Source organism: Motacilla alba, chromosome 1 (genome assembly GCF_015832195.1).
Source record: "Motacilla alba alba isolate MOTALB_02 chromosome 1, Motacilla_alba_V1.0_pri, whole genome shotgun sequence".
Taxonomy (NCBI): domain Eukaryota; kingdom Metazoa; phylum Chordata; class Aves; order Passeriformes; family Motacillidae; genus Motacilla; species Motacilla alba.
The window spans coordinates 42,485,159-42,508,288 of NC_052016.1; the positions used below are offsets into that span (position 1 = coordinate 42,485,159).

Consider the following 23,130-nt stretch of genomic DNA (forward strand, 5'->3'; position numbering starts at 1 on the left):
CTAAAAATCCAGGGGGTTCAATTAAAAATTCTTGTTGAAATTCAAATTCTTTTGAGGGTGAAATGACCAATGATTCAATACACACTTGGGAATTCTCAGTGTTTTCTCCTTTCTTTTCTGTGTAATTTATTAGAAATTAAATATAAATCTAATATATTGTTTGAGAAATATTTACCTATTCCTATGTATTATTTGTGCTGGTGAACTAGGAATAATGAAGCCTTGGGATTTTGCTACATAGCAAAGTGCAGGCTAAACTTTATCTTACTCAAAGAATAATCTGAGAATAATATTCTCTAGGCTATTTTTCTTGTAGTTGATACAGTGCAGAATTTATGCTAGCATTGGTCCTATACATAATTTAAGAAGTAGGGAAGGAATTTAATTCTGCAATGTGCTCCTAAAGGACTTTGGTTTGTTGAATGCTGAAAATACCCGATGTCCAGTTTATGGCTGCAGAGTAGGGCCAGGGTTCTCTGTTTTGTTCTTCCCACTCCAGTTTGGATGTTTTCTGTATTTCTTGGGTAAACAGGGCTTATTCATCTTCTTTTGACCATGCTGATCTTTCTGCTACTGATTTCTTATAACTGTGCTGTCTTTTACCTCTTGTAGCTGTTTTTCTATCACCCTGATGACCCTGATGATTTGAGTAGATGCACTTTTCCCACAATGCTCTTGAGGGAAGTCTCATTTGGAAAGGATAAGAAAATTGGGGGTTTTCAGCCTGGAGAAAAAAAGTCTCCAGGGTGACCTTACTGGGGCCTTTCAGTACCTGAAGGGAGCCTACAAAAAAGCTAGAGAACAATCTTTGACACAGGCATAGAGTGATAGGACAAAGGCCTATCTTTAAGCTGAAAGAAAGTTTAGATTAGCTATGAAACAGAAATTCTTTATTGTGTGGGTGGTGAGGCACTGGCACAGACTGCCCAGAGAAGTTGTGGATGTCCCATCCCTGGCAGTTTCAAGGCCAGGCTGGATGGGCCTTTAAGCAATCTGGTCCAGTGGAAGGTGTCCCTGCCTATGGCAGCGGGGTTGCAGTCAGATGATCTTTTCCAACCTAAATCATTCTAGGCTTCTATTTTATTATCTGTCAGTCTTTCTCAGCAAAGACTTTGTCATCCAGATATTCTAATTTGGTGTCAAGAACATAAACACCAAACACCATGTTGATGTAACTCCTTGCACAACTTTTGACTTTTGTCCTCCCCCTTGCACAAAAGGAGCTAGAAATTAATACATTACTGCTTTCTATCTTCACTTGTCCTAATGAAAAATTTTCTTCTCTACTTGTCTTCCTTCGCTTTGTTCTGAGTCTCAGCAAGTACAGACTCTGTGTTCAGCCATGAAATATATTCCACAACACCCAAGGGTATTTAGAATCCATTTTAGGCAACATTTTGTATTCTGTTGCTTTCATTTTCCTTGAGCAGTTGGCACTTCTTTTTCCTAAGTCTATAGAGCTGATATTCTTTGTGGACAAAGAAGAAACAATGAAGATGAGAGGAAAGAAGTTTCTTCTTTTGAAAGAGTTAATTAAGCAACATAAACAAACAGGAATATGTAGGGTAAGAGAAACATGAATGCTCCTGCAGTGTTACAGACATGGAGAGAAAACCAGTGTTGACCATTTAGTGTGGTAACAGAAGAAGCCAACCCTTTCATCCTCTGTTTGTTCTTCCATTACGTTCTCGGTTGTGGTGCATATCCTACATGTTAGCAAATCTACAGGAAGATACTCAGCAGCTATTCTGCAGTTATGTCTCAATTGTGCTGAATACTGGTGGATTTCATAGATAAAAATGATAGTAATCAGAGAAAGGAAAGTTGATATAAAATTTTATATATTGTATAGATAAGCGACCAACGCTTGACAGCTGAATATAAAGACAAATCTGAACTCCTTTAGGCCCTCCGTCAGCAAGAAATCTCTGCAGTTATATTTTATTCTATAAAATTATCCCTTGAAACCTTTTTAATAATTCCAGCAGTTATAACAAATTATGTTAAATTACAGAGTAGGCCTAAAGCAGGATCCTAGAAGCTTCCAAATTCTGAATCTAGTTTAGGACATAAAAGTGTAGCTCTGGGAGAAAAAACAAAAACAAAAACAAAAACAAAAAAAAAAAAACCAAAACAAAAAAAAAAGGATAAAATATAGGAATTAAATCATAGTAAGATAAAAAAGAAGCTTGTGACAAGAAGATAGTTCTTTCACATGGGCAAAGTAATCCTCTTAATTATTTTTTTTCATGCTATAACCTTTTTATATGTTTTGCCTGCATGAGAGGGACTTTTTGATCATTAAAAGCTAATTAATGAGCTTCAGTAAAAATAAAAGTTCTGCTACCTCTTTCTCTGGAAAGTACTTCCTGGCTTTTTCAGCATCAGTTTTATAATCAACATGTCCTTGCAATTTGAGAAACTCATTATTTTTATGTTATTTAATGTTGATGATGAGTTTTGCAATCCCAGAACAGGAATCTTGTGCAGAAGTATCCCCAGTAGCTGCAATGGAACCTGGCTTTGCTAAGGTTTTCTGCTGGTGTTGGTGAGAAATCTGTTCTGTTGCTGTGTTATTTACAGAGTTTTTCTGAGTTCTGCACCATTCTGAAATGACATTATTTTGTTTTAAAGTCTTCATTCTGGAATCGCAAGTGTAAAACTCATGCTAGCTTCATCTGTGCTCTACATTTCTTTCTTAATTTTCAATTAGTAATTTAAAATTAAGCAACTGGGAGTAGTCCAGAGGGAAATTTTTGTGATGAATGAATGTGTCTCTCTTGGTTTATTTATCCTAAAATAAGAAAGGCTAAAGGGAAAAGGGGGAGGGGGTTTAGAAATAATTTTGTATGTATTCTTGGACATTTAAACAAATTACTATGCATTTATGCATTCTCTGTTTTAGATGTAATTATTACTATAAAGTTTTACCTTTCTTTAAGTCTGTTGACCCATAAAGCATTTCATTGTGCACACTTTTAAAGGCTCAGTAGGGATCAGCACTAGCATTGTCTTCTGATTTGATTAAACAAAGGCACAGAGTGGGGAAAAGAACGGCTCAGAGTTGCCCAATTTCATGGCTGAGCCAGCAGATCAACCCAGTTTCCTAAGTCCCTGTCATGCCTTAGCAATTCTGTCCCATCACTAATAAGCAGTATTGTGGATAATAGATCTTTTTGTTCCACACTAAACTGTTTGCAACACATCAGAGACACTTTAATAGGACAGCAGGATTTCTGACATGATGGATGAGTGCTAAAGGAGCTGTATTACAGATGTTGGTGGGAGCTCATCTGTCCTAGCAATTGGAATCACATATTGTCAGAGAGCCTGGTTCAGAACTTTGGGTAGCTTGCAAGGCAGATATTTTTGAAACATATCTACAAAGGGAAGGGACCTTAAGCATCATTTAGTTCCAAGCCCCTGCAATGGGCAGGGACATCTTCCACATGTTGGTCAGAGCTCCATCCAAGCTGGCCTTGACCTTGCAGGGATGGGGTATCTGCATCTTCTCTGGACAAAAAATGTAGATCTCAAAAAGAAAAAAAAAAAAAAAAGAAAAAAAAAAAAAAATCAAAAGATTCCTTGTGTACTGACACCAGTAAGGGAGGCATTGCAATATTAAATATTTCCTGTGATGCATTGCAATATTAAATATTTTCTGCTGTGCATGAGGATTTAAATGAGGGTTATCTTAGCAGATTGATGAAATACCCAGCTCTTCAGCTTCCCTAGAGAAGTAGCTGGGTGACGGTTATCCAAATTATAACAAAATACATGGTTAGCTGAGGTAGAACCAAGTAGTTTTTCATTTATGTGCTATTCTGCAAACTCTCAAAAAGCCCTCTAAGCCAAGAAGCCATAATTTAAAAACTTGCACCGTAAGATCCATTGGCCAGGCCCTAGTAAGGAGATGTGCTGATGGAGAGAGATTGCTCTTTAAGACAGCTCTCAATGAGAAAGTGTTAGGAGGAGAGGAGAATGGGTTTGAGTCATGCTGTGGACTTTAACAGATTGCTTTCCAACTGCCTACCCCAAGCAGAGCACTTGCTGGCATGTAACATGTACTGAAGATGGATATGTACCATGCTGCCTGGCAGGCAGACAAGCAAATAATTGTATCAGCAAGCCAGAAGCGTGATTTTGATCTCCAAAGCAGGGAGGTAAATGAGGAAATAGTTTTAGTTTTTATCTAGGCTGACCTTAAAGATTAGTTCAGTAAATTTTCTCCATTTTCTATATCCTGTCTAGCTACAGGTTTTAAGATATAAATTAAAGACTCAGAAACACTTTCATTGAGATTACTGTGTCAGAGAAAAATGTTTGGATTTGGAGGCTTGCTTTCAGTTCCCTTCACAGAATTGGGATCAGATTGACACATTTTTTCCTGTCAAACTTCTTTTTGATTTCTGTAGTTAACACGTAATTTTTATTGTGCATTAATTTGTAATAAATTCCTGTATTTTGCATATTTGAGATCAAGTTTTCATTGAAGTCCTAAAATCAGGGTGTGAGCTAATAAAGCACAGTGGCTATTCTATTGCCTTTTTTAGGTACTTTTATTGAAAAATGTAAGGCATTAAAATAACATAAATCAATGCTAATAGCCTTCACTAAGATATCTTGAATATATCCTTTGAGGTAATATATAACATCATGATGTCTTAAGATAGCAGAAAAATTTAGTCTGAAGTCTTGATTCTGCATCAACTGTACTTATTCAGAGTGCATGTGTGAAATGAATGCTAATATTGAAAATATATTTGGTATTGGCATGTTTTACAATGCCTTCCTTGCAGCTTGCAAGAGAAAGCTCTGCGGGCATTATTCAGCTTAGCAGGGAAAAAAATAGTCTTATGAAATTTTAAAGTGATACATTTGGTGATGGTAGAGTAGTCTGGCAGCACATTAATCTTTACAAGGGTTATCTCTCCCCGGTGGAAAACATGTAATAAGGTGCCACTCTTTTAAATCTCCTCGAACTGTATGGACAGGAAGGATGGTGAATGTGAAAACCACCAGGTTTCTGTACAACTTCAATTCCTAAATATTGTGACTAAGCACAAACTTTAAATAAGGCTACCCTGGGTATTGTCAATTATCATCTTCAAATATGTGATTACACTTGCAGCCAGAGATTCTGGTGAAGAAATTAAATATACTGTCTGAAAAAAAAGCTGGGGGCAAGATTTGCTTAGCAGTAAGCAGTCTTACTTAAAAGTAAGACTGTTAAGCAATAAGGGAGGTTTGTGCTGATGGTCCTATGTAAGACAAGGATTTTTTCTTCAATAGCTACTGAAAAGTCCAGCAGAATTCCCAAGAGTGCACAGCCACAGAGCATGAATGCATACATTGATTTTTAAAAACATATTTGCGTATATTTAAAGTGCAATGGAATGATCTTATGCTTCTCTTAAGTCAGCTGATCATCTGTGACTGGGGAACACCAGATGTTTTCAACTCGTTGTTTTAGAAAAAGAACTTTTGGAAGTAAGAGCCAAGCAAAATATACTAAGATGTCTTTAAATGTCACCAGTAGTAAATCAAATGTTCTGAGTGTTACTTTTAACTGTCATCATTACTTGCATAGAAGGGATATAATTACATATTCCTGACTGTCAACTCATGAAAAAAACCACAAGAGAGCATTTTCTGCTCAGCAGTGTAGGATGCTTACAAATGCTATTTCATGGTGTGATTTACCTGATTTTTGGACTAAAAGTGAGCTATCTCAGTCCAAATTTGATATCACAGGTCCAATGATAGTAGAAAAAAATAAGCATGATGTGTTGCTGTTTTGTCATGGTTAGCCCAAGAACCTGCGAGCAGTGACAAAACACTTTCAGGAATCCCAGGAACTCTGCACTGGCAGGAGAGAGGGCTTGAAGTGACGCTTGCAGGCAGTGATGAATTTTTAGGGATGATGCAGTCCACATCAGGTCCCAATCTGGCAATTAGGAAGGACGTTCTGCAGGGTGCAGCATCTGGAAGGAGTTGAACTGCTTTGAAGCAAAACACAATTTGATTATCCGGGGAGAAAAAGCACCTGAAAGAATCTTGGTCTAGGAGTAAATTGTGCAATTTATCACAGCTAATGGCTTTGCAAACATTTCTGAAAATTATTTTGCAGCTATAGCTTAAAATCTCCGTCTATACTATATAAGGCTGAGATGTTTTGAATAGCTGTGAAGACGCCCAGGCACAGACTAATTTGAACCAAATAGGAGCTATTCTGGCTTCTCCTTTTGAAAACAAAACACTCAACAGAAAAAAAGTAGCAGCTCTTTCATCATGGCAATTTTCCCAGTACCATCCATGAGTGTCAGCTCTGCCATAGCGCTTGAACAGCACTGCTGGAGGTACTGACCTTCCCAAATAATTATGATGTTTTACAGAAGGGAGTGATCCAGAATTCTGCCTGTGGCAAGGCCTGTATAACACACTAAACTGGCATTACTTAGTTTGGAAGTGATGCCAAACTGGTCAAACTAACTTCTTTTCCTACACTGTGCTGGATCTATGTCTCTGTCTGTGTCTATGGAATTCAGCAGCTCATCAGGCATATTACTGAAAAAAACTCTATAATCAGAACATTTTAAAAAGTTAATATTTCTTTAGGAAGTGTGTAATTTTTTTTTTTCCTGGCTGGTTTAGAGTTTCTTCCCACATCTTCTGCTATATTCCTATCATTTCCTTTTGAGGGGAGACAAGGAAAATACTCTATGCAGTCAGTAAATGAAAGATACTATCAAAGCAAAGGAATGTCCCCTCATCTCTTCTTTTTGGATTATTTCTTTGTGTCGTGGTGAAGAAATTTTGAAGATAGACTCTGTGATTCCTGAGTCATAGACATAAAACATTCTGTCATGAACTGAAAATCTCTGAGGTAGAATGAGATACTTAAAAAGGGCTTGAAGAGTGACAGATCTTTAATGAATTATGAATATGGTATTGACCTTTTTTTTCTTTAACAACTTAGTTGGTAGATGTTTTGTTGCACTTCAAAAAGTTGCCTAATTTTTACTTTACAAAATATTATTGCTTAAGTCTTACAGGGTGGAAGTACAGGCAAAAGAATTTAGGAAAAAAAAAAAAAAGCCAGATAACCTTCTTCAGCTCTTGTGAGGGGTCTTTCCTTGAGTGAGTCAAAAAATAGAGGTAATGAGGTGTTAGGAGGAGAGGAATCCAATGAAGTTCAACAAAGGCGAGTGCAGAGCTGCTCTTGGGGAGGAATAACATCATGGAACAGTCCAGGTTATCAGCTGGAAAGCTGCTCTGCAGAGAAAGACCTGGGGACAACAATCTGTCCAGAAGCCAGCAGTGTGCCCTAGGGGTCAAGAAGGACAGTAGTGTCCTGGGGTGCATGGGGAAGAGCATTGCCAGCAGGTCACATGAAGTGATCCTGCATCTCTACTCAGTCCTGGTGAGGCCACACCTGGAGTGCTGTGTCCAGTTCTGGGCTCCCCAGGACAAGGCAAAATGCAGCTAAGGGCTATGGAGATGACAAGGGGACTGGAGTATCTCTCCTGTCAGGAAAAGCTGAGGGAGCTGGGCTTGTTTAGCCTGGAGAGGAGATGATTAAGAATTGATCTCATCAATACACATAAATATGTCAAGGGCAGGTGTCAAGAGGATGGGGCTGAGCTATTTTCAGTGGTGCCCAGCAACAGACATAAACTGAAACGCAGGAAGTTCCATCTGAATACAAACAAAAACTTTTTTACTTTGATGGTGACAAAGCACTGGAAGAGGCTGCACAGAAAACTATGCAGTTGGAGTTTCCTTCCCTGGAAATACTCAAAATCATTCTGGACATGATCCTATTTACCCTGCTTTAGGTGAGACAATTTAGCAGGTGCATTGGAGCTAGAGGTCCCTTCCAACCCCAACCATCCAGTGCTTCTGTGCTTTATGGGACCAGTTTGAAAGGAATGACACTGTGTCCAGTTTTTATCAAGCAGAAAGACATTATGAATGAAAAATAAAATAAATAAGAAAAGAAATGAAAGAGGGACACTGGCCAATTTAGATAGGCAATCAGACAAGAGAGCCTGTTCTATGTACATCTGTAGTAAGGGGCTTTTTTCGTGGAATTTGACAGAGAATTAATACACCTCAACCTATCTGTGTAGAAAACTCCATGTTGTGTGCTACCCATGAGCCTAAAGACACGGCACTAAGGAAGAGGAAAAAACACAGCAATTGAAGGTGGGTGACTGGGGACAATTGTCCCTATTATAGCACTGCCAGGAGCTGTTAGCTCAGGCTGATCAGCAGTTTAATGTTGGGCATTAAAAATAGTAAAAAATTAGTAACAATCTATAATATTAATTGAAGAGGTGGAGAAGAAAGCAAAGTCACTATAGCTTGAGACTGTGCTCAAGGCCAGGCTGGATGAGGACCCTGGTCTAGTGGAAGGCATCCCTGCCCATTGCAGGGGGTTGGAACAAAATGATGTGTAAGGTCCCTTCCAACCAAGCCATTCTATGACTCCATTTTTTTTTTCTCCCACGTTGTGGGTACACAGAAGATGCTTTGGTTTTCAGTGTTAAGACTTTTTTGAGTGAATGCCAGAAACAGAATTCCTAAAAAACATATTCAAATTGGAAAATCCAGTTTATGCATCATTCTCAAAGACTACAAAGCATTATTGCTGTGTCTAGAATACAGAACCAACAGCCTCCAGAAAAGTGTGCCTCTTGGAAAATTCAAATATTTTGGAGCTTCTCTAAAATGATTCAGTTATATTCCAGAGTGACACCTTGTACTGCTATCGCTTTATTCAGCAATGCTGTGTGAGAGGTCATGACCTCCATCTTGTGCAGTAACTTAGAAAATAAAGTGACTCACAACTGCACATCTGACACACCCCAGGCTTTGGCCTCTCTCTTTCCACTCCTATTGCCCTAGTTATCTTGCCAGACTGTCTTTAAATGTGTCTTGGAGACAGACTGCTGTTACATGTTGGCCTAGCTATTTTACCCTCATTTTCTTCAAATCTTTTTGTCTGAGGATGGGTGTATTCACTTCTGAATGTTGCCAAATACAAGCATTTGAAAAGTTGATAAAAGTTCTGGCCTAGATATACATGAGGCTATTTATTTTATGCAAAATTTTAATCACTAAATCACTCACCTAAATAATCATAAATCCATAAATTGCCTAGACTTCTTTAATGGGCAAACCACTTACATTTCTGATTCCCAAAGCAAAATTGATATTTATTAATCAACCTGTCTGCCTCAATAATAAACTCCTATAGCTCTCAGTGTGTGGCCTCATAAAAGGTTGTGTAAAAATATGCTCCTTCCTAAGAGATTTGGACCAGCTGTTAAGCAAGACAGCTGAGCAGCTCTGCTCAGTTCCAGTATAATTAGAATCATGCACAAAACTGCATTTTTGCTTTTTAAATCTTATAGGTATAATGCTTCAGTTCACATTAAAAATGTGATCCATATTCTCTGTTTTCTCTCCAGAAATGTCCTGCCACATGTGAGAATTAAAATTTGGCTTTTAAAAATAATACTAATGTATATCCGAACACAGAAGTGGGAAATTGTTTATTCTTACAAAACATGTGAGTGATCGTAGGAAAAATGGTGTCATTCAGACTATTTAATGCCATGGTCTATACCCATGGCTCATCAAAGGACAAATTGCTGGATCTTGCATAGCTTCTCCCCTATGTGTAGGATAAAATACCTCAAAGTTCCAGAATCAGTATTTATCCATAAATTAATTTGGGCTTTTTATGGTTGTTGATATTTATTTCCATTGACCTGTGGTACACTTCTAAAGTACTTTCACATGCATTAAGAAGCCCAAATAGCTGAAAGATATTACTAGTTGTAGTTGTCTGTAATATCTTAGTCTTCATGCTTTTTAGAGTTAGGTTGGATGAATCAAATGTGCTCAACTTTTGCAGTCTATAGTTTGACCTTTCTTTCCAACTGTGGAATTATTTGTAAGTTATTTGCTGATTATGACAATAGCTAGATGTGTTTTAAATGGCTAAACCTTTAGGTTTTGTATTCAGTTCTATTTGGAGCATGGAAACCTAGTCAGGGCCCTTGTCTGAAGTGAATATTTAATCTTTTTTAAAATCCTGTATAGTTTCAAAAACTCTGTAATACTCTTAAGCAGAAGAGCTCTATCATAGTGCAGAAGAGGGTCTACTATAGGCAACTGAAAAATTGTTTTTCATTTGGCAAAACTCCCATTTAAATCAGTGGGATAAGAGAGTTTAACTCAGGAATTACAGGGTTTGGTGTGTTTGAAGTGAAACGTCCTTCAGACTCTCCTAAGTAGAAATTTATCTATCCTATGTACATATCTATCTATTTCTCTAAATTATTACTGGGAAAATTTGGGTCATAGTATCAATCAACTACAAATTTTACAGAAGCTAAATCTACTTTAGGAATATGCCTAATATAAAATAATGTTATATAATATGACAGTGGTTTAGAGTCATATTTTACTTACAATCCTGATTTTAAAGCCTGCCCAAGAAGAATACATAAGTTAAACAGCTATTAAAAATTATATTCAATAACATTTTAACACTGTATTGATTGCTCTAGACTAGAGCCTATCAATGCATATAAAGCAGATGGACCAGATGTTTAAATGTAGCTCAGATTATATTATATCAGCTTTAACTGCCTCTCTCACACTATGCATAGAAAATCATTGGAGGAAATTACCTTGCTTTCTGAAGGCCAGAACTCTGTGAGTAGTTTGTAAACAGTATTTTTATCTTGAGCTTCCAAAAGGTAAATACCTTTTTGTAATTTTGGGCCAGTTTCACTTAAGTGACTTTGTTTACATATGTTTCAAGCATTGCTTGAAATTGACTTCTTTTTTTTTTTCTTTTCCAATCCTTGAATTTGCATTTGTAATGTAGCTTGTCTTGCCACTGTGCCATGTTCCGTGCTTGTGTAACTAAAAATGCAGATCTCTCTCAGCAAAGCACATTGCACATTCCTAAATGTACAGCTGCGGAGGCTGAATCCTAGGCTGTGTGCCCTGTCCTAGAAACAGCTGAAGTGGGACTTCTAAAGGACTGCCTGGTGTTCTGTATCTCTTTGCATGGGCAAACAGGTGTGAGATTTAACATGTAATACAGCTATTAACATTTATCCATGGTATATTGCTGGGGATGTGCATTGCACATGCAATCAGAGGATGAGCATGCTCTTCCACAGACATGGCCTGATGAAATCTCATGTCGCTGTCGAGGCGGTCACGACACAAAGGAGAGACCACAAGCATGGGGCTAACAGCGGGCCTGTTAGCTAAAGGAGTGAGAAGAAGCTGAGAAGCAAGAAGAAGCTGATAAGGAGCTCTCTCCAAGGCTGTAACCAAGGAGACCAAGAGAAGTAAGGAACAGAAGAAAGATAAGAACTTCGCAGCTGGATGAAGTACTTTTAGAAAGTTAGTTAAGTCACAGTAACTTTTCACCAGTGGTGTTATTTTGATTTAGTGTGTCCAATAGTTAGGGTAGAAGAAGCATAAACAATCAGAGAGTGTATAAAAGGTCAGCCATGTTTGATAATAAACAGTTGCCAACTGAGACTGCTTGTGGTCTCTGCTTTGTGTCGCGACCACCTCGACAGCAACAATCCCATAGGTAGGAATAGCTGTGTATTGCTGTGGAGATGTTGTCCTGAAGTACACTGAGGTAACACATTCATGTAGCACTCAATTTGTATTGTCATGCTCTGTCCTGAGCTTTAACAAGGATCTACTGTTCATAATAGATGAGATAATCAAAAGGTGTATTCCTTTAGCCCTCTTCAGACTGAGACCATCTGAGACTGAAAGATTGTGCTGCCTGCTTATGTCATCTTTAAATCACATCAAATTACCCACACATTTGTTCAATGCATTTGCAATCTACCATCTTTTTGTTGTCTTCCAACATTACTGTGGGCAGAGAACCTTCTCAGCAAGTACTTGGTACTTACGCCATTATTTTGAAGGAACTAAAAAAGCATAAAGACCTATTTTGTACTTGAAAGGGTAGGCTTGAAAGTAGGAAGTAGACGTAGTAGACGTAGTGAAAATAGGAAGAGAGGGCACTTTAACAAAATATTAGCTTTGGCAGTCATATGTGCTTAACTGAGTAAAATGAATGTGGGAGGGTTAGGCAGGTTAGTGCCAGGTAGGCAGGCAGGTGGGAGCACTCCCCTCAGCATGCATTGCATGGGGGCCTTGGTGTGATACAGATGTGCTCTGGATCAGAGCTGGTGCTCACAATCATGCAGACTGATTGCTGTCTCTAAGGACAAGACTGGTAGGTTGGGAGAACCAGCAGTATCTGGGAGCCTGAGCCCACTAGGATAAGGCACTGCTCAGAAGTCTTTGCCCTTTTATGACTTTTTCCTTCACTGAACTTTTCAAGACTTTGAATGGCAAAGGGGAAGAAAGTGGAGAGAACAGATTGTTTCTCTTAAGGTGAGAGCTCCTCTCCAATGCTGGGAATGGGATTTTGGCACATTGCTCATTATTCTTGTCTGGAAGCAGAAAGCATTTTAGGGCTTTTGGTTCAGTTCAATGTAGATCTGGTTCCCCTAGAGCCACAGAAAAAATAACTGGAGTCCTTGGAGATACTTCACTACCACAGTGGTTCTGGTGCACCACTGTGTACATGGCAGAGATGTGTCGTGCAAGTCTGTGTATATGAAATCTTTTCTGCATTTAGCTGTGGGGGGTGGTGGAGAAACAGATCTTCATTCAGCTTTGGTTTTACTTCTGGGAGGTCTAGGCATGAAATATGGTGCTTTTTAGGATGCTTGAACAATAAGAAATGGACTTCCTTGCTTTTGTGGTCCTTTGTCTCCTTATGATCTTTTCTGTAAGTTCACATGAGTTCATTCTAGCATCTTTGTGGTGCCTTCTGACATGGGAGGAGACAAGCAATGTATGCAGCTTGGCAAAATTCAATTTGCAGAAAGGTGTGGAAGAATCTTTGATCTTTGATTTGGCAGATCTTTGAGGCTGCTGGATGTATGAATCAAATAAAAGTATTTTCAGTGAGTTGTGCAGAACAGAAATTTTAAAAATATCTGTTGACTGGAATCCCAAAGGAAAGTTAAATGTAAATGTAATTTAGACAGCAGTATTGACAGCCCTGGAGAAGGCTGAAATGTTCTGATTTTTTGATGAAAATGAAAGATAAATATTTTGACATTTTCAAGGAACACTTTCTCAATTTTCTGCTGGTTAGAGATCTCAAAAAGTTTCTGTTTTCTTGAAACATTCAGATTAAATTTAAAAACTTCAAAGTGTTTGGGACGATGCTATTTTTTATTCTTGTCCTATAAAACTATCACCTTTTTTTTTTGATTTTTTTAAAATCAGCTCTAGTCCATCTCTTGTCGAAGTATATCTCACTAGCTGTATGCAGCCTCAATTCTTCCCCTGGTTTTTCCAGCGCCAAAATCCTCTGCAATAAAAAATTTCCCTCCACCACTATTGTCCTATCAACTGGGCTTTGTACTCAATAGGAATTGATTAAGAAAATGTCATGTGACTAATTTTCTCTTATCCTTTTTTTTTTTACATAGAATTAATTAATTAACTGAAGCAGGTTAGACTGATAATTCTTTATTTTAGATTGTAGTGTTTGCTATATTTTTTTTCTGCTTCTGAATAACATGTAGGTTTAAGAATAAGTCCTTGTCCTTAACTTTGTATTTCCTTAGAGTTCCTTTATCTTTTGAGCAAAAGGGATATACACAATCCTTTATGTCATTGCTGAAATGGACCTTTTCATGTCTCACATTTCAATGTAGCATTTTTGTAATCAGGTTTGATGTGGACTGTCACAGACCTTTCAGTAGAATTCTGCATGACTCTGTATCAACCAGTGAGGGGGTAGATGTTCTTCTTTCTACAATATCTTCTCTCACAATAGTTCACATTTGTTAAAACTTCTATCTTTAGTCTGTTCCAGTGTGGTAGAGCATTATTCTTTTCATTTTAAGAGTGAGCAGCTGGCTCACTGAGTAAATAATTCCATGCAGAAGAATTTTAGCCGAACTAAGGGAGAAAACCTGGTTCTTGGTCTGCTGTGGTTTGGACTCTCCTCTCTTTGCTTTGCTTGGGCAACAGAAATGTGGTGAGTCAGTTCCAAAAAACAAGATGTCTTCCTTGTCTCTGACTCTAGGAAGCAAGAATTGCAGACAGTCCTGGAAAAAGACTTGTTATCTATCCCTCATACCTAGTAGTAGAATATCTTATATTTGTAGGAATTAAGCACACCCTTTTCCTTCATATTTCTTCTCTTTTGCATTTTAGCAGGAAAGCATTGCTTTTCTAAACCTGTGTGCAGCATCTAAAATGTTCAGCATTATTCTTAAAAACTTGCCTCAGAAGTGATTTAACTTCCCAAGTGATACTGTTGAACTGTAGGACCTTTTCCCAGGAGCTGTGAGGATGGCAGCTTAGAAAAGCTGAGGACAGGGATAAAGAGCAAGAACTGAAATGGAAACTGGCCGAAGCCATTGTCTGTTGCAATTGTCTGTTGTCCACGTGTGGGTTCCTCTCTAAGAAGCATTAAAAAGCCAGTCAGGAGGCCGTGGAGGGGAGGGGCTGCTCAGCTGGAACATGATACAGTCAATAGCAGAATGTGGCTGGAAATGGTTCCAGCCGGGAGTGGGGAGCTACTGCTTTGGCAGAGGCTGGGAGAGGGACTGAAGGCAACCCAGCCTGAGAGATGACAGGGAATGGTGTGCATGGGCTGCATGGACTCTGCTGCTGCTCAGGAATGTGCTGCTGAGTGGGTTCAACCCACACAGGTACACGTGTGGCTGCCTGCAGGGAGATGCTGGCATGATTGTAGCTATCCTGTTAGATCTCTTCACTTGTGATTCCTTAATGCTTCATAATTCAGTGCAACCTGGCTTCGTGTGCATGAGGGTTTTCTGAAGAGCTTGGACAATGGCAAGGGCTAGATACATTCACCTTGAACCTTTAAATAATGCTGGGTCAAAGCAGTCAGTGTGATTCTCTGGTTTGGTGCCTATAACTTGCAGTGTTTCTGCTTAAACTGACTTTTTAATTTTGCACTTGGGGCTGATAAAGCAAAAGTGAGATTTAAGGATGCCTTTGAAAGGAAAGACAGCTTGTCATCAGCCAGGAATAAAATAATGTTTAAGGTGGGATGATATATATTCCCATGCTTGTTCCTGCAGCTGCTTTTTTGGGGTTCTTTGGTGACTAGCAGTGAGATGAACAACTCTTTATAGGCTGTCTGACTTGCTATTCCTAATAAAGAAATCATATGGAAATTATGTGTTTCAGTGCCCCTTGTGGGTGGCTGTATGGACATTTCCAGCCCTCCTGCTTCTCACTGGATCTGGACAGGAGAGCTGTGGCTGGCACAGGACTGAGTGAGAGTGCATGTCACATCTGCCTGGCTTTGGCCGTAGCAAGCCAGGGTCACACCCTGGGTCAGAGATTTTGGGCTTCAGTCAGTGTGCAGATTTTCCAATTTCCTGTATTTTGGTTACCAAGTCACTTTGTGCCTTTATTTGTCCCCACCCAAAACAGAGATGAGTCCACCATCACACAGGGTTATGTATAAATAGCAAGAAAACAAATGTACTTACATGCTGCAGGGTGGGAGGCACACACACAGAGCTGCAATATAAGTGTTTCCACACTGAATTCAGTTTTGCTGAGGATTATATTTGGCAAGTGCCTTGCAAGATGCACTGGTGACACACATAAGCACTGCTGGCAGTCTGTGGTTCCTCCTTTTTTTCTCTCCCCAAGGATAAATTTTGTAGTTTATATTATTTCCCGTAGGAGTACTTGCCATGCAAATGTATAACTGTGCTACATACACAGTGCTTTGATTTGATACAAGTCTGAGCAGCGTAATGGCACATCAGAGGATTTGATACACCATTTTGATTGTGATTTCTTAACACAGCAGGAAGAAATTTAAAAATTTCTATTAGAAAAGTGAGGCTGAAAGCAATTTGTGCTGAACCAGGGACAAATAGGGCATAAACTGTCATTTTTCGGATTTTTAGTTATTTTTTTAAGGCTGCTAAGGGTTGTTGTATTACTTCTGTGACTCACTGGAGTTTCCTATGCACCAGCAGAAACTAGAGCTGAAAATCAATTTTTAAAATCAAAATTAAGTGCTGCAATTATGTTTTTCTCTATTCTAAGACTTAACAAATAGAAGAGGAAAAAGAACTGCCTAGATTTAAAACTTAGTCTGTTACACCATTATGCTGTAAAGTGCTAGAATGCATTCTCAGGGATGTGCTGAGTCTCAGTGTCTATCACAGCACTTACTTTATTTCCATTTCCCATTCTTTAACACTTAAATAGAGTAATTTTGTAGCAGACCATCTCATCCTCTCTTCTCTTGACCTGTTGCACCACAGGTAGCAGGTTGAGTGCTATCTACCCCATCAAATAATAGAAGAGCAGAATAATAGCAGTGATAATTGCATGGCAGAGTGCAGGCACAAAATATGTGGCGCCTCACACTTGAAGGAGGTCCAGAGAACAAAAATGCTTGCATTTTATGGTTTTACTGCTCTGAAGTCTTGTGACATTGTGTATGAAATTCTTCATGCCCTCTGCTGGGAGACAGCTCTGCTATGCATCAGGAAAGGACAGAGGAGATGTCTGCATGCAGTATCTTCTGTTTTAAGAGGAAATTAGACCTGGGGCAAACTTGTAATGTCACATCTGGGTTTCTGAAAGCATAATTTCTAAAGAGAAATGATTTGGCACAAGAAATATTAAGGGCGTAGAAAAATTTAAATTGGAAGAGAAGAGTATGAGCCTCTGTCATCCTTAATATGCAGCACTTCATTTGCACTTTTTTTTTCCCCATTTTTATCCCATCTCTTCCTTCATCTTGTGCTTCTTTTTTTTTTTTTTTTTTCCCTGTTCCCTTCTGTGCAACATTTCTTTGTCAGGATAAGTGACTGTTCTGGAATCATTGCACTATATTCTTGCCATTGACTTAGATGTTCCCAGGAAGCATTTAGCTTTTACAACTCAGGACCAAGAGGTAGAGTTTTAAGATTTTTATTGTAGGAAAAAAATGTTATGAAACATCATAACTGGTTGAAAATATCATAACTAGAAATTTACATACTCTGCAGTGGTGGGACTGCACCTGTGTTCAGTGTTCAGTTTTGTGTCCCTCACTACAAGAAGACATTGAGGTGCTGGAGTGTGTCCACAGAAGGGCAACAGAGGTGGGGAAGGGTCTGGAGCACAAGTCTGAGGAGGATTGGCTGAGGGAGCTGGGGGTGTTTATCCTGGAGAAAAGGAGGATCAGGGGGACCTTATTCCTCTCTATAAATACTTGAAAGGAGGCTGCAGTGAGGTGCTGGTTGGTCTCTTCTCTCAGGTAACAAGCAATAGGATAAGAGAAAATTACCTCAAGTTTCATCAGGGGAAATTTAGTCAAATACTAGGAAAAAATTCCTCATGGAAAGCCTTGCCAAGCATCAGAACAGGCTGTCCAGGGAAGTGGTTGAGTCACTGTTCCTGAGGCATTTACAACATGTGAAGATGTGGTCCTTATGGACATGGTTGAACTCAATAATCTTTCCAACCTCAGTGATTCTGTGATTCTATTCTGTGATAATCCTTCAATCTGTCACAGACTGTGTTCTGCCCTGGCCAAAATAGAAGTCTTAATGTGTTCTGGTGGTGCTGACTCTTACTTCTGTGAGAGTGCCCATGGGTTTCCTATAAAAATATTCTTTGTTGCATTAGGAGGAAGAACATTAGTCCATTTCCCATTGTTTAGAGGCAAGAATGAAAAATCAGGTCCTTACAAAACCTTGGGTCTTCCATCTACTTAAAGAATAGTGAGGTCTGAGTGCCTACAATTTATATCTTCTGGACTGAATAGCAGACATTTAGATTCCTATCTTTCCTCATATTCTGGTCATTAAAGAGTGTCTTGGCATCGTGTAGCTGTGTAAGATAATTAGTTGTGCTGGGGATGGGAAATGGCTGCTTGTACAGTCAGCCAAATCAATATCTGTTGTTGCCTTGTGCTAATAAAAACAAAACTAGGTACCTTAGATTCTCAGCTGCAGCTCTGCTCCTGTACCCCCAGCTGTGGAATGTTAACAAATAAACCTTGAAGTAAAGTGATTGTTTCATATCTTAAGTATTTCATTTTTAACTTGTTCCATCTCCTGCCCTTTTCCCTGGAAACAGTTCTGCAAACCCTGAATATTAATCTTTTCATCCGTCTTCCCATGCTTACATGGAAGGCATTATTTATGACTGAACTGTATTTGTATTTTAAATGGCCCTGTCATCACGTTTTATGACTACTGTGTGTATATACTCAGATAGAGGTTGGAAAGAACCAGAATCCACAGCTAACATCTATCTTCACCACAGGTGTGTGAGGGGGAGGTTGACACCCCACGTGTGTGCTGTGAGAAGTTATCCCTTAACAAGGGAAAATTAATGCTCTGTCTAAAGCAAAGCCAGCCTTCTTCCCAAGTGCTGCTTAAGTAAAGCAGCACTGTTAAAATTGAAAAAGGAGGCAAACTGTCAGAAGTACTGGTGATACTCAGAGCATACAAACTGTTGGCAAGGTGTTTGATACTACCATCTGTTTGGGTACCCAGCATCAAGTGCCGTTGCTTGCGATGTTGGGGAGCCATGTCATAAAAACAATACAATTCAACAGCCTAACTGCTCTGTGCTTACAGCCATGTGCCCACTTGTGGTAAGACCAATTCTTCTCATAGAGGCAGAAGACTGACATTTAATGTATGGCTTGGAATGTGTTTTGGTTTACCAAAAACCACCCGCTCATTTGCAGCAAGAAGCTCCTTGTAAAATCTGCTCTAACTGATTATCTCCTGTCTGTGATAATATTGCTGCTCAATGGCATGCATCTCTCTGTCCTTGTAATGTAGCACTTCAGTGAGCAAGCTAAAGTATGTATTACTCCTGTGAGGAGACAGCAGCTGGGAGTTCCAATTCTTCTAGAGCAGCTCAGCTTGTAGCACTTCTGTAAAATGCAGCCTTCGTTATGGTTACAGTAAAATATTCATAATCATAAACTCCCTTGGTACCAGTAGAGCCCTAATAAACCTGCTATTGGCAATGTATGGCAGACTGCTGCCTGATGGAGCTGTAAGGAAATGGCTTGCAGTCTGGCCATTGCTGTATTTGAGGGTTTGGATAGATCGGCAAATGCATGCAAACAGTTAAACTGTATTTCTGATTAGAATCAGGATTAGGTATTTGGCAAGATTTATTCTTCCTGATCTAACATTTTCAGTGGGTGGAGAAAATTACCTCCCTAATGCTTTGTCATTATTTCTTAAATGAACAATGTATTCTATTTTTTTTTTCCTTAAGTGGGATGAATTGGGGCTTTTTATTAATCCCTAATTTTCCTGAATAAATAGTTCAGTAAAGCTGCTAATTTTGATGATAAAAGTCATAAAAATGAAGTTTTATTGTTTAATGACTATTTCCTTCTATTTTCTAAGCTTCTGAATAAACATAAGACTATATAAGTAGTTGTTTGGGGGAATGTACCCTTTTTTGGTGTAGTGCAATGATTTCAAATTATGCTTATTCTCTTCATAAAAGCATGGGAGCAGAGTGGGAGAAGTGTTCTACTGTTTATGCATATACTATGTAAGATTTTTTTCCTGTTCCTTTAACATTTCTAGTGTTGGTTAAGCTATGTAATGATGTTGCTTCTCCTTTTCTGCACTTTTTTTTTTTTTTCCCCTATCATTGTTTCCTTACAATGGTATTGCAGCTAAAAACAAGGTCTCTGACTTCTTCCTGAATATTTCAGGCCATCTTTCTTCCTTATCTTGTCTACCTTTGTCTCTGTTTTTGGACAACGTCATCCCACAAATAGAGAGAATGGTGAGAGTCTGCCATATGGCACAGTAAAGGTTTTCTCACCTTGGAGAGTCCATCTTACTATCAGCCTAGATTTCTGAGAGCTAAAGTGGTGTTATGGAAAGACAGCTCTTCTGTAGTAATCATATTCTAAATGAGACATGAATTTAGTCTATCTTGTGGTCTTAAAACTTTCTGTCTGCCAGGATTAATTAAATATTTGAATTGGACATACTTAGGAACTATTCCCTTCCCAGAAATACCACCAGTTACCAAGTATTTTGTCAGAAGGTTTTAGATGTAGAGCAAGAATCAATCATACACCTTGGAGTTACCTTGAAAAAAGCCCTCACTATCTAAGAATTTCAATTTAGTTAACCAACTTCACATTTTAAAAAGTGTTGAGGAATTCTTTGAACTCCCTATAATCTTAACAGAATTGAGGAGTATGTGCCTTCAGGCTCAAAGCTTGAGCAGTGCCATCCAGGTACAGTAACTTCGATGTTCAATCTAAGTTATAAGTGGGAGAGGAATATTTTCCCTTTTGATTTCATGTACTGTGGAGAAAATAGTTTCAGCCATTCTCTGAAAATCCTGGGGCAGAAAAGGTGTTTCCTTGATCCCAAGAGCCCTATACTAAATTGCTCTGCCTTTGTTTCCTTTGCCATGAATCAATTAATTTTGGGTTGCTCTTTACCACGGAATAGCAGAGTAGAAATTATTCCTGCATGTGTGCATTCCAAATCCAATGCTGCAGGCAGGACAGCAGTGGTTCTTCTGATGTTGGTATCTCCACACTTGTAGATGGGAGGGCATTGGGCAGGACTTGTCTTCTAAGTGCTATCAAATACAACACATAACTGTAAACCTTGTAATTTACAGCCTTGATACTGCATCTGACTGGGAGGAACATCTCATTTGTCATATGTCTGGAGCCAGAAGAGTGTGTTTCTGCTTATTGTTTAGCCATTATAACAGAACAGAGATGCAGGGGTTAAAGCTGAAGTGTGTGACAAAAGGAAAATAGTGCATTGCTGTTTTGCTGCAAAAATAGATGTTCAAAGGCACTTCACAACTCCTAATGCAGAATAGCATGCAATTAAAGCAAGAGGGAAAAGCCTGCTTAGGTAGGGCAGAAGTTTGGAATTTGGAAAAAAATCTAGCAGGTTTCTGTTTCGTGAAGGCATTATCAAAGAAAAACAGAAGCCCTTGACTGAGTCTTAAATCCTTCAGCAGAGCATGTGTGACATCAGCAAGTGAACTGAGCAGCTCTGATGCCTGTGTGTTGTGAACTGAAACTAGGTAGCAAAAATATCTCTGAATAGACCCCAGACCGCAAGAACAAAGTAAAATCAATTTTTCTTTCATATCCTAATTTCCCTGAAACACATGAAACACCTGTTCTTTCACCTCAACAGTTAATACACATTTCTATTTTTGGCACTTTTGTACCCCTTTGCTTTCCTGCAGTGCTGTGTATCTCATTTTCGAGCTGCTGCTGCTGCTGCTTCTGTTGCATGCTGGCAAATCGAAGAGAACCAAGGAGTTAAATTTCAGAACAGGAGAAGAGGAGGTGAGCTGTCTGCTACAGTAGTTTACTGCAGCTTCCTTTCATACTGACACATATGTAGTTTGTGGTGACAGTGCTAAAGAACTGCAGACAGGCACTTAGCAGACTGGATGTGAGCTGGATACAAAGATGCCTCACCCTGGACTTCCTGCTGGCAGTATGTAAATACACCTGCAGACTGGCCACACTGGGTGGTTTGTTTTTTGGTTGTTTTTTTTTTTTTTTTCAGAAGGCAGCATGAGAGGACTTGACAAAGCAACAGCATAGTTAAGACCTCAACCAGCATTAGATCTGTATCTCAGTTGAGGGGGAAGTTGTGGTTGGTTTTGTTTTTTTTTTTTTTTTTTTTGCGTGTGTGCTGCATATTCAGACTGAAATCTTCATCACTACAATGTTTGCCTCTATCTGGTATGCCAAGAAGCTGGGACGCAGGTTTGTGCATAACGCCAGGAAAGCAAAAGCAGAGAAGGTACGTTCCTAGTGGGAATATAAAGCCTTATGTTTCATGCAAGCTGCCTGCTGGCATCCTGTTTTGTGTCTGCTTAGCTTTTTAAAATACCATGAAAAACGACCTTTTGCTATTCCTGATTTCATGCGAGAATCCTTCAGTATTTTGCATATTATTAAATACGAGGGAGAAGAACCTTTCAAAAGTCTGTATGTCCTCTTTTGATTGTTTTTCTCCCCAAGATAAACAGCTCTACTTCTGGTATGTCTGTGTTAAGGGAGCACTCCGGTGAACTTGTTGCTGTGCTGCATTATTTTTCCTCGTACCATATTCGGATCTTAAACAGCCATTGATTATTTGCTGCTTGTATATATTTTTTTCTCATTAGTGTGGTACTAATGAGGATGGAATAACATGTTAAGCATTTATAATGTTTGAGAATTTTGTTTCATGGTACTTGTTGAAACTGTGCTGCAGCGTGGATACCTTTTATTTAAAAAAGGTATAGGTATGTCAAAATGGTCAGTACTATATTTCAGTATTTTTCTCTCATAAAATTGAACTGTATTTAACTGGCTGTTTTCTGGAAGCCCTTGTACGTAAGAGTCTTCTGACCTCTTTCTCCCTGAGCAAAACTTAAACAGTTTTAGAATTGGCAGTTATGATAATTAGGGGATATCGAGGGAATCATGTTTTGTTTTAAGCATAGAAAACATTTAGCTAGTGGACCTGCAGTCCAATTTTTTTCTACAATGCCGGACAAAAAATTTTCAAAATGGGACCAATTCCTCTTTCATAAACTCAGATTTTGATTGGGGTGAAAAAACTTCAATGCAATGTTATAAAGTTACCTCATCAGTCTGATAAGGATGTCTTCCTCTTTTCCTTGTTGTCTTTGATGTAGTCAAATACTTTCTAAATGGGCTGCTTTGTGTCTTTAATATGTCTTATGCTATGTAACACAGCCACCAATCCACTAAGCAACTATCATTGCCTGAATTCCTTTGTAACTGGGAAAGTCTTTCACTTAGAGAAAATTACTAGCAAAAATATATTATATTTGTGGTTGAGGAGAGGTTGGGGAGAGGTTTGCTTTTTCTGCAAAATATTCCCAATGGTTGAAAAGGTGCTGTGTGGAAATTTTGAAATTTAAATATGCAAGTCATTGGGAAGTTACTTAAATGGTGCTGATTTATATATTTCACATCATACACATGAGGGGGAAATAGAA

General features: G+C 38.8%; 1 protein-coding gene across 27 annotated transcripts in view; it reads left to right on the top strand.

Moving 5' to 3' along the window:
- Positions 1 to 23,130, top strand: part of DLG2 (discs large MAGUK scaffold protein 2) — a 981,924-nt gene that overhangs the window by 480,870 nt on the left and 477,924 nt on the right. The window contains exon 1 of one of the 27 annotated variants that reach the window (XM_038138090.1): positions 21,777 to 21,920. The exons of 25 other annotated variants lie outside the window; for them this stretch is intronic. In XM_038138090.1, the coding sequence (XP_037994018.1) occupies positions 21,843 to 21,920 (78 nt within the window). In that variant the 5' untranslated portion in view covers positions 21,777 to 21,842. Of the gene's footprint in view, positions 1 to 21,776; positions 21,921 to 23,130 lie in introns of those variants that run through there. One more of the 27 variants, XM_038138179.1, reaches the window with a different exon arrangement.